The following is a 12,269-nucleotide window of genomic DNA, read 5'->3' on the forward strand; positions in this document are numbered from 1 at the left end:
CGCCACCCCACGCGGCGGGCGCACCACCGGCCCATCTCACCTGTTCCGGCGGGGAGGTGGAGCAGGAGCGCACGTGTTAGGACCCGAAAGATGGTGAACTATGCCTGGGCAGGGCAAAGCCAGAGGAAACTTTGGTGGAGGTCCGCAGTGGTCCTGACGTGCAAATCCAACCTTGGTAGAGGGGTGAAAGACTAATCGAACCATCTAGTAGCTGGTTCCCTCCGAAGTTTCCCTCAGGATAGCTGGTGCTCGTCCACACGCAGTTTTACCCGGTAAAGCGAATGACTCGAGGCCTTGGGGCCGAAACGATCTCAACCTATTCTCAAACTTTAAATGGGTAAGAAGCCCGACTCGCTGGCTTGGAGTCGGGCGTGGAATGTGAGTGCCTAGTGGGCCACTTTTGGTATGCAGAACTGGCGCTGCGGAATGAACCGATGCTCATCAGACCCCACTAGCCAAGTGGGAGAATCTCCGAGGAAATTTTAAGCAACTCAAGATAAATTTCAAGCTCTTTATGGTAGGGCTCAAGAACCACATCATAGAAAGCCCCACATTGCAACAGACTATTCCCTCCACAGGGTAGAACCCCATTTTACTCTTTGGTGTCCACAGGGAGATTGGCAATTGCAGGAAGAGTTGCTTGGTAAGTTGCATGTCCACATTGGCCCAGTCTTCTCTATAAATAGTCCCATTCCCCTATCTGCATGCTTGCTGACCTACATTGGCTACTGGTCAAGGGTGCTCTTGATTTTAAACTTCTCACCTATGTGGGTCGGCACAGTGGCACAGTGGTTAGCACTGCTGCCTCACTGTGCCAGGGCCCTGGGTTCAATTCTGGCCTCGGGTCACTGTGTGGAGTTTGCACATTCTCCCTGTATCTTCATGGGTTTTGTCCAGGTGCTCCAGTTTCCTCCCAAAGTCCAAAGATGTGCAGGTTAGGTGGATTGGCTATGCCAAATTGCCCCTTACTGTCCAAAGATGTGTAGGTTCGGTGGATTGGCCATGCCAAATTGCCCCTTACTTCCAAAGATGTGTAGGTTAGGTGAATCGGCAATGCTAAATTGTCCCATAGTGTCCAAAGATGTGTAGGTTAAGTAGATTGGCCTTGCTAAATTGCCCCTTACTGTCCAAAGATGTGCATGTTAGGTGGATTGGCCATGCTAAATTGCCCCTTCCTTCCAAAGATGTGTAGGTTAGGTGGATTGGCCATACTAATTTGTCCCTTACTGTCCAAAGATGTGCAGGTTAGGTGGATTGGCCATGGTAAATTGTCCTTTAGTGTCCCAAAACGTGTAGGTTAGATGGATTAGCCATTGGAAATGTGTGGAGTTGTGGGAATAGAGCGGGGGAGAGGGCCTGGATAATATATTCTGCCAGAGAGTTGGTGCAGAACTGATGGGCCAAATGGCCTCTTCTGCACTGTTGGGATTCTATGTTTTCATATTCCTCCATGGACTTGCCATTCCTTACTTCCTCCAACCCCACAGTCCTCTGAGATATCCGCACTCCTCTAATTCTTGTACATTCCCAATCGTAATCGCTCCACCATTGGTGGCCACGCGTTCAGTTGCCTGGGCTGCAAACTCTGGAATACCATCTCTCCACCTCTCTGCCTCACTTGCCTCAATTAAGGCACTTTATTACGAAATGTGTCTGGCAGTTCAATCCTCCTGTCTTCAATAGATAGCATGCATTGTACGAGTGGAAAAAACATGAAGCGATATAACGGCACTTTGCGTGCAATATCAATAGACATTCCACAAATACACACTAAGACAGAGATACCATTGCAGCAACGGGTGAGCCAGAGGGTCCAACTTGTCCATTTGTTTTTTGATTTCCAAGTATGATCCCTATAAGAGATATGACAAGGTATTAATCTCAGAGGGAACCCTCACACTTTAGCCTTAATTTGAAAGCAAAATTCTGATCAGAAGATAGATAAGAATAGCAAAGCCCACTCAACCCACCATACCATATCCATCCATGCTAACATTGCCCCTTAGTGACCAAAGGTGTGCAGGTTAGGCGGATTGGCCATGCTAAATTGCCCTTTAGTGACCAAAGATGTGCAGGTTAGTTGGATTGGCCATGCTAAATTGCCCCGGGTCCAAAGATGTGCAGGTTAGGTGGATTGGCTATGCTAAGTTGCCTCTTGGTGACCAAAGATGTGCAGGTTAGTGGATTGGCCATGCTAAATTGCCCCTTAGTGACCAAAGATGTGCAGGTTAGGTGGATTGGCCATGCTAAATTGCCCCTCAGTGTCCCAAGTTGTGCATGTTAGGTAGATTGGCCATGCTAAATTGCCGCTTAGTGTCCAAAGATGTGCAGGTTAGGTGGATTGGCCATGCTAAATTGCCCCTTAGTGTCCAAAGATGTGCAGGTTAGGTGGATTGGCTATGCTAAATTGCCCCTTATCATCCAAAGATGTGCAGGTTAGATGGATTAGCCATGCTAAAGTGTCTCTTAGAGTTCAAAGATGTGCAGGTTAGGTGGACTGACCAAGGTAAAATTGCCCCTTAGTGCCCGAAAATGTGTTGGTTAGGTGCATTAACAGTGGCAAATGCAGGGGGGTAATGAGCTAGGGTAAGATGCGCTTTCAGAGGGGTGGTGCAGACTCGATGGGCTGAATGGCCTCCTTCTGCACTGTCGGGATTCTATGGTTCTATTGTTTCGAAACGGATAACTTATCCGTGAGGCTAGTTAAAACCTTGTGGCCCTATTGAAAATCTACCCCATTAATTACCCCAATAGTTTACCCACTTAATCTCAGTGGGTAAATTTCTGTCTGAACAGTGAGGGAACCATAATGAGATAAAGGGTAGCCGTGTGCTGCTCTCATACCTGCGTCATCTCTCTGATGGACATGACACTATCCAGGGCTTTCTGCAGCCTCTCGTAGTTCTTCTTCTGTAAGCGGGCAACAGGAAAATGGTTAGGACACAGGTCATTCTGTGGGTGAATGATTTCAGTTCACAACAGCCAAAGCTGCCAATATGGTCAGCGCGGAGTGAGAATTTCCCGCCCCAAGCTGGAGAGATTTCTAAGTTGAACAATGAGTTTGTGAGATAACAGGAAACAAACGGTGGACATTAATGACCAGATGGACACAAGGTCCAGTGGAACTCCTGATGGATCATTCCCAAAACCTTAAGTGGCTTGAGTAAGAAATTCTTCCAACGGCACGGTGGCACAGTGGTTAGCACTGCTACCGCACAGCGCCAGGGACCCGGGTTCAATTCTGGCCTCGGGTCACTGTCTGTGTCGAGTTCACATATTCTCCCCATGTCTGCGTGGGTTTCCTCAGGGTTCTCCGGTTTCCTCCCACAGTCCAAAGATCAGAGAATCATTGAATCCCGACAATGAACAAGGAGGCCGTTCGGCCCATCGAGTCTGCACCGACCACAATCCCACCAAGGCCCTATTGCCGTAGCCCCTCATACTTATCCTGCTAATCCCCAGCACTAGGGCCAATTTACCATGGCCAATCAACCTAACCCGCACATCTTTGGGCTGTGGGAGGAAACTGGAGCACCCGTAGGAAACCCATGCAGACAGGGGGAGAACGTGCAGACTCCACACAGACAGTGACCTGAAGCCGGAATTGAAGGTGGTTTGGGAAGCGTAGTGGGCGGATACGGGAAGTGTAGCGGGGGGGGGAGAGGGCGATCCATGAAAAGGTCCGTTGACCTCGGGCGGGATTTTCCGGTTTTGGGGCAAGCACGGCCAGAAAGTCCCACCCAATGAAAAAGATGGAATGAAGTTGGGAATTGGGAATTCATCCAAAATCTCGCCTACAGCAAAATAAGGATAATTGGAAGTGGATTTGCTGAGGTGACTTCAACTCCAATGTACAAGATCAGCGATAGCAATTCGACTGTCAGAGTTCGATATGGATTTACCTCACCTTGGGGTTGAATGCCAGAGTTTTGGGATCATTTGGGTCCACAACAGAAGGGTAAGGCTCAAAGATGATGCTTTTCCTCGGAGACTCCAAGGCAGCTCGGCACATTGCTACCAAAAGGTCCACCACCTAAAAGAACAAATCCTCACTCTCACTCTTTGAGTCAAGCAACGTTTCCCGACTTTTAATCCACACCCAACATTAGCCGGGGCCATTCAAAAGAAGAAATGCTTAGGTTGGTTTAGAATATGTTGAATCTCAACATCCTCAATGACTGAATTGAGACCTTTGAAATATGAGGGGTAGGCGATAGCCTAGAGGTGTTATCTATTAATCCAGAAACTCAGCTAATGTTCTGGGGACCCGGGTTCGAATCCCATCACGGCAGGTGATGGAATTAAAATTCAATTAAAAATATCTGCAATTAAGAATCTACTGATGACCATGAAACCACGGTCGGAAAAACCCATCTGGTTCACTAATGTCCTTTAGGGAAGGAAATCTGCCGTCCTTACCTGGTCTGGCCTACATGTGACTCCAGAGCCACAGCAATGTGGTTGACTCTCAACTGGCCTCAGGCAACTAGGGATAGGCAATAAATGCTGGCCCAGCCAGCGACGCCCATGTTCCATGAATGAATAATAAAAATTAAGGATTACGGGGCATACAAAGAGAAGATATTTGCACTTGTTGGGGACTCTAAATCGAGGGGGTCATAAATAGAAGAGAATCACTGATTAATCCATAAGGAAATTCAAGAGAAGTTTCTTTACCCAGAGTGATTAGAATTTACATATATGACGATAAAATGAGGAAATAGTCACTCGGTCAGGCGGCATCTTTGGAGAGAGGAACAAAAGATAATGGGCAGAATCTTGTGCTCTCACTGGTGGTAATTCAGCAAGATGGCGGCATACCAGAGTCACGCCTTCTTCCCACCTATCGCAGCCTTTCTGCCTCGCCACCAATTGATTTGATTTGATTTTGATTTCAATTTGATTTATTATTGTCACATGCATTAGTGTACAGTGAAAAGTATTGTTTCTTGCGCGCTATACAGACTAAGCATACTGTTCATAGAGAAGGAAAGGAGAGAGTGCAGAACGTAGTGTTACAGTCATAGCTGGGGCGTAGAGAAAGGTCAACTTAATGTGAGGTAGGTCCATTCAAAAGTCTGACGGCAGCAGGGAAGAAGCTGTTCTTGAGTCGGTTGGTATGTGACCTCAGACTTTTGCACTTTTTCCTGACTGAAGAAGGGGGAGGAGAGTATGTCCGGGGTGCGTGGGGTCCTTAATTATTCTGGTTGCTTTGCCGAGGCAGCGGGAAGTGTAGACAGAGTCAATGGATGGGAGGCTGGTTTGCGTGATAGTCTGGGCTACATTCACGGCCTTTTGTAGTTTCTTGCAGTCTTGGGCAGAGCAGGAGCCATACCAAGCTGTGAAGCCGTTGAATGGCCAATCAATGAGCGCTTAAGGGCCTCATCCTGTCACCACTGATATTAACTGAGTGGCGGGTGGGCGGGTCTGTTGCCATGCAACATTCAGGAGGGGTAAACCAGTGCAAGCTTCTTGTCACCTCCTGGGGTGGTGGGCAGGAGGAGGGGGGGGCTTTAATGGCACCATCATTGGTGGCTGCACCTTATGTTGCCTAATCCCCAAGATCTGAAATATCTCCCTCTACCTTTCTGCTCTTTTCACTTATAAGAGACTCCTTCACATCTACTTCTGAATCAAAGCATTTTGTCATCTGAATTAACATGTCCTTGGTGTCAGTCTAAATTTAAATTCTGAAGAAGATTCAAGTTGGACTCAAAAGAGGGAATTTTCCTGTTCTGTCCGCCATGGGAATCGTAGCGGGGGGGGGGGGGGGGGGGGCGTTCTCCCAGTGTCTGGGTGGGTTTCCTCCGGGTGCTCCGGTTTTCCCCCCCACAGTCCAAAGATGTGCGGGTTAGGTGAATTAGCCATGGTAAATTGTCCCTTAGTGTTCAATGATGTGCAGGTTAGGTGATTGGCCATGCTAAATTGCCCCTAAGTGTCCAAAGATGTACAGGTTAGGTGGATTGGCAATGCTAAATTGCCCCTTAGTGTCCAAAGATGTGCAGGTTAGGTGGATTGGCCATGCTAAATTGTCCCTTAGTGTTCAATGATGTGTAGGTTAGGTGGATTGGCCATGCTAAATTGTCCCTTAGTGTTCAATGATGTGTAGGTTAGGTGGATTGGCCATGCTAAATTGCCCCTGAGTGTTCAAAGATGTGTAAATTAGGTGGATTGGCCATGGTAAAAATGCATGGGGTTACGGGGATAGGACGGAGGAGGGGACGGCTTGGATGAGATGCTCTTTCTGAGAGTCGGCGCAGACTCAATGGGCCGAATGGCCTCTTCCTGCTCTGTAGGGATTTCTATGCTTCTATAGTTTTCTGTTGCCGGCCTGCCATTGGTTGGTGGGATCTTACGCTCCCGTCAATGTCAATTGTGTTTTGTGTTGTTTGCCGACTGTGCTGCCACAGGAAGGGTGGGGAGGAATTGATTGTCACCGGCGGGACTGGAAGATCCCTTGGGTGGGAAGGGCTGGAAAATTCAGCCTTCTTTCCTTTTCTCTCTCCATAGATGCCACCAGGCCTGTTGAGCTTTCCATGCACTTTGTGTTCTTATTTATATAGCTTGGTGGTTGGGTCAACTAGTTTCCATTTCTTCAAGAGGCAAAGCACGATTACCCACCTCTGCTCCAGTGGCAACCTCTTCCGCTGCTCCAGACATCACTCCCAGTGTGTAGAATGAAAAAACACAGAGCTCCCGGGTGCACACAGCAGGCTGGGAATAATGGAGTCAAGAAAGGAGACCGTCAGTCCACCCAAACTCAAACACCGTGGGCACAATTCTCTGATCTCGTCCTTACCCGTCACCGTTGCCAGCAAGAATTTGGTGCTCAGTGATAGCAATTCAATTGGCAGAATTCAATATAGACCCTAGTGCTAGAAGTTAAAAGGCTGAGAAGTCAGGGTTTCAAGTCTCCAACCCAAGGTGTGAAGCTGTTCGGTCTTTGCGTACCTCAAGAGAACTGCAGCATTCAACCAAAGGACTAAATTCCAGTATCACGTGAGCATTAGTCTTTGCTCTATTAAACCTGTGGCAAAGATTTTGTTTGTGGGATTTGTTTTGTTGGAACGGTGTTTAGCTGTTAAGGTTTATACAATATCAAGATTATTATTTCTTTTCTTGTTTGCAATTGGTTAAAGTTATTGCTCATTTTCTTTCTATACGTGTTAACTGTATTCTTAAATAAACTTTGTTTGGTAAAAGCTCCCTAGTGGGTCATTCGAATCGTACCTGAAGTGAAACATCTCATGCTTACCCTCGCTAAATTCAAAGTGCCAAACTTATGATCCAGGCGGACTTCATAAAACACTTTGGAGTTTCTGACCTGAATTATAACACCGGCCTACATCTACCATACTGCAAAGTTCAGTTAAATTGCGCTTACCTTTAACATTGATCCATTCTGAAAAACATGCTGTTCATCACACACAACACAGTATTCGTTCAGAGTGGGAATCCTTTGCTCTGCATATTTCATGGTCTGAAAGAGTGAGGTATAAATGAATGACAATACGCCCATTGCGAGGTGCTTTTGGAGCTGTGGCAATTTTCCGTGCTACCGCAAGAGTAATCTGCACTGGCTCCACGCAAGTATTTCACGGCCGCCGACCTCATGTTTGGAGGCATGCAAGAGAGGGGGATTATAGACGCGTATGGCACAGGAAGGGATCATTCGATCCATCTGACCTGTACTGGCTCTTTAAAAGAAACATAAAATCCCTACGGTGCAGAAAGAGGCCATTCGGCCCATTGAGTCTGCACCATCTCCCCAAGAGAACATCTTACACAGGCCCTATCCCGTAGCCCCGCTCAATTATCACGGCCAATCCACCTAACCTTCACATCTGTGGACACTAAGCGGCAATTTAGCAAGGCCAATCCACCTAATCTACACATCTTTGGACACAAAGGGGCAATTTAGCATGGCCAATCCACCTAACCTTCACATCTTTGGATACTAAGGGGCAATTTCGCATGGCCAATCCACCTAACGTGCACATCTTTGGACACGAAGGGGCAATTTAGCATGGTCAATCCATCTAATCTACACATCTTTGGACACGAAGGGGCAATTTAGCATGGCCAATCCACCTAATCTACACATCTTTGGACACGAAGGGACAATTTAGCATGGCCAAGCCATCTAATCTACACATCTTTGGACACTAAAGGGCAATTTAGCATGGGCAACCCAGCTAAATTACACATCTTGAGACACCAAAAGGCAATTTAGCATGGCCAATCCACCTAACCTGCACATGTTCGGACATTAAGGAGCAATTTAGCATTGCCAATCCACCCAAACTGTACGACTTTTGGACTGTGAGTGGAAAGCGGAGCACCCGAAGGAAACCCACGCAGACACGGGAAGAATGTGCAAACTCCACACAGACAGTCACCCATGGCCGGAATCGAACCTGACTCCTAGGCGCTATGATGCAGCAGCGCTAACCACTGTGCCGATCCATTAAAATGGATGTCTGACCGGGAAAAAGGTTTGGCAAGCACTACAATAAAGTTTTTTTGAATTTTACTCCTATATCTATGCTATGCAATCTTCCCTTTCCTCCAACAACAGTCTCAAAATGAGGACACTGCTCTCTAAGGAGATGCTATATGGAGCAGTTGTTTTGACTAGAAGGTTTCCCACGGCCCGGCTAAAGTGGCAATGATTGGGTAATTTCTCAGTCAACTTCACCTAGATTGCTGAAAAGGGCTGGGATTTATTTTATACTATCCTCTCACTCACTGCATTTTTCTGGGAAAATACTCCTGCTCAGAGTTTACCTGTACAAGAAAGCCATATTCTAACGTCGGAATGTTCTTACAGTGAGTCCCGGCCTGTGGAGAAATGGATAATATTGGTGAGACATTAGGTAAATACAAAAGATCTTCATGATAAATTAACCTTGGTCTCAAATAGATGATGATGTGGAGATGCTGGCGTTGGACTGGGGTGGGCACAGTAAGAAGTCTCACAACACCAGGTTAAAGTCCAACAGGTTTATTTGGTAGCACAAGCCACAAGCTTTCGGAACACTGCCCCTTCGTCAGGTGAGTGACTCACCTGATGAAAGCGCAGTGCTCCGAAAGCTTGTGGCTTGTGCTACCAAATAAACCTGTTGGACTTTACCCTGGAGTTGTGAGACTTCTTACTCAAATAGATGGGTAGTGCAGTTCTGGCATATGTACAAGATGCCTCATCCCAGCAAGTTCTGGCCCAATCTGATGGATTAGAATCAAATTCTTCCTAAATTGTAAAATAATGTAGAATCATGGAATCCCTACAGTGCAGAAGGAGGCCATTGGGCCCATCGAGTCTGCACCAACTCTCCGACACGGCATCTTACCCAGACCCTATCCGCGTAACCCTGCAAATTTTCCCCTCTAATCCCCCTAACGTTTCCATCTTTGAACACTAAGGGGCAATTCAGCATGGCCAATCCACATAGCGTACACACCTTTGGACACTAAGGGATAATTTAGCATGGCCAATCCACCTAACCTGCACACCTTGAGACACTAAAGGGCAATTTAGCATGACCAATCCACCTAATCTGCACATCTTTGGATAATAAGGAGCAATTTAGCATGGCCAATCCACTTAACCTACACATCTTTGGACACTAAAGGGCAATTAAGCATGGCCAATCCGCCTAACCTACACACATCTTTGGACATTAAGGGGCAATTTAGCATGGCCAATTCACCTAACCTGCATGCCTTCTGGAATGTGGGAGGAAACCAAAGCATCTGGAGGAAACCTATGCAGACACGGGGAGAACATGCAAACTCCACACAGTCACCCAAGGCCGGAATCAAACTCGGATCCTTGGCATTATGAGGCAGCAGTGCCGCAGAGAGACACATTTGCTAGTACAGAGCTTCAGTATCACTGGAAAACAAAAGAGACTTTTTTTGTCAAAGCTTTTTGTCTTGCACTCATCAGGACATTCGTGGGAATACTAAATGTAAGGGAAATAACACATTTATAATGTATGAGATTGGAGTGCTGATTGGCAGAGGTATTACAACAAATACCAATCAGAATCCACTTGTTCCCTTACATTTAGTATTATTGCGGATTGTCTTGATGAGTGCAAGACAAAAAGCTTCAACAAAAATTGTCTCTTTTGTTTTTCAGCAATAGTTAGGAATGCATTGGTGCTGCTTTCTTCCATTAACAAATCTCCACCGACGCATTGCCAATGCATCTGTGGTATGGTAGAAAACAAGCACATGGGCACAGGAAGGAACGTATCATGAAATGCAGTATATCGCTGTAAAGAATACATTATATAATGATTTGGTATTTTTGGTCAACTGGAAAATTTGTCATTATTATGACTGGAAGATGCATTTCTGATGTGATGATACTGTGTCTTTAAGAATTATATTTCTATCATGTTTTTTGTGAGGGGTATGTTTGGCCGGTGCCAATTTGTCTGCATCAGGAAGCCCAGAATGCAGGAGAATAATTAATCATAGATAATGGGGTGTTTGTTTTAATCTGAGCTAATGCATTTTTTGTTTATTTTTGATTTTTCCCCTGGCGTTCATAATAGGGTTTAATTCGGTTGTTTGAAAGAGGCGGAGTCATGTGAAGGGGAGGAGCTAAGTTTACAGAGCAAAGCAGGCAGTTTTTTTGCTTGGGTCTGCAAGAGCAAGAGGTATTTTTCTCTCTCTCTCTGAAGGCTGTTGTTCGAGTGTTAGAAGACAGGTGTCTTTCTGTATCTCTTTTCAAAAGTGTTCAAAGTCTCTAGAACTGTTCCCAAATAAAATCATGTAAACCTGTATTATACGCTACCTGAATTGGTAGAGGAGTTTAAGTCTATAAGAGGAATATTGCTTGAATTGGAACTAATAGAGATAGCTTAGCAGTTAAGAATTGTATCTTGTCATGTTGATGTTTTTCAATTGGTAAACGTTAAGTTAATTCATTCATTATAGTTAAACTGTATTGTTAAATAAAATTTATATTGATAACAGCTTCCTAGTGTGTCAGTAGTTTTAGTTTATGTATTCGTGTCACGAGTAGGCTTCCATTAATACTGCAATGAAATTAATGTGCAAATCACCTAGTCGCCACACTCCGGTGCCTGTTCCGCAGGGATCAGTGCTGGGATCTCTGTTGTTTGTAGTATATATAAATGATCTGGAGGAAAATGTGATTGGTCTGATTAGTAAGTTTGTGGATGAGACGAAGATTGGTGGAGTTACTGATAGTGCTGGGGATTGTCAGAGAATACAACAGGATATAGAGACTTGAGCGCAGAAATGGCAGATGGAGTTTAATCTGGACAAATACGAGGTGATGCATTTTCCTCCCATCCACTGACTCTGTCTACACTTCCTGCTGCCTCGGCAAAGCAGCCAGCATAATTAAGGACCCCACGCACCCCGGACATTCTCTCTTCCACCTTCTTCTGTCGGGAAAAAGATACAAAAGTCAGAGGTCACATACCAACTGACTCAAGAACAGCTTCTTCCCTGCTGCCGTCAGACTTTTGAATGGACCTACCTTGCATTAAGTTGATCTTTCTCTACACCCTAGCTATGACTGTAACACTACATTCTGCACTCTCTCATTTCCTTCTCTATGAATGGTATGTTTTGTCTGTATAGCGCACAAGAAACAATACTTTTCACTGTATGTTTATACATATGACAATAATAAATCAGATCAAATTTAGGTGTGAATTATACTGTAAATGGCAGGACCTTGAGGAACATTAACACACCAAGGGATCTGGGCGTGCAGGTCCACAGTTCCCTAAAAGTGTCAACACAGGTGGCCAATGTGATTAAGAAAGCAAATGGCATGCTTACCTTCATCGGCCAGGGCATTGAGTACAAGAGTTGGGAAATCATGTTGCAGCTATATAAAACCTTGGTTAGGCTGCATTTGGAGTTTCGTGTGCAGTTCTGGTCACCACACTACCAGAAGGATATGGAAGATTTGGAGAGAGTGCAGAGAAGGTTCACCAGGATGTTGCCTGCTCTCGAGGGCGTTGACTGTGAGGAGAGGTTGAATAAACTATGATTGTTTTCACTGGAAAGACGGAAGCTGAGGGGAGGTCTGATAGAGGTCTACAAAATTATGAGAGGCACAGACAGGGTGGATAGTCAGAGGCTTTTTCCCAGGATGGAAGTGTCAATTACAAGGCGGCATGGTGGCTCAGTGGTTAGCACTGCTAACCCCACAGTGCCAGGGACCTGGGTTCAATTCCGGCCTCGGGTCACTGTCTGTGTGGAGTTTAAACATTCTC

The 12,269-nt window shown here is 45.8% G+C and overlaps 1 protein-coding gene across 1 annotated transcript in view; it reads right to left on the reverse strand.

The window, feature by feature from the left end:
• The window catches only part of parp6b (poly (ADP-ribose) polymerase family, member 6b), a 111,869-nt gene that overhangs the window by 22,249 nt on the left and 77,351 nt on the right, over positions 1 to 12,269 (reverse strand). The window contains exons 12-17 of the mRNA XM_078200007.1: positions 8,788 to 8,841; positions 7,385 to 7,480; positions 6,622 to 6,714; positions 3,908 to 4,033; positions 2,845 to 2,910; positions 1,786 to 1,853 (exon numbers count right to left, since the gene is read on the reverse strand). Coding sequence (XP_078056133.1) covers positions 1,786 to 1,853; positions 2,845 to 2,910; positions 3,908 to 4,033; positions 6,622 to 6,714; positions 7,385 to 7,480; positions 8,788 to 8,841 — 503 coding nt within the window. The remainder of the gene's footprint in view (positions 1 to 1,785; positions 1,854 to 2,844; positions 2,911 to 3,907; positions 4,034 to 6,621; positions 6,715 to 7,384; positions 7,481 to 8,787; positions 8,842 to 12,269) is intronic.

This window comes from Mustelus asterias, chromosome 29, assembly GCF_964213995.1.
Source record: "Mustelus asterias chromosome 29, sMusAst1.hap1.1, whole genome shotgun sequence".
Lineage (NCBI taxonomy): Eukaryota > Metazoa > Chordata > Chondrichthyes > Carcharhiniformes > Triakidae > Mustelus > Mustelus asterias.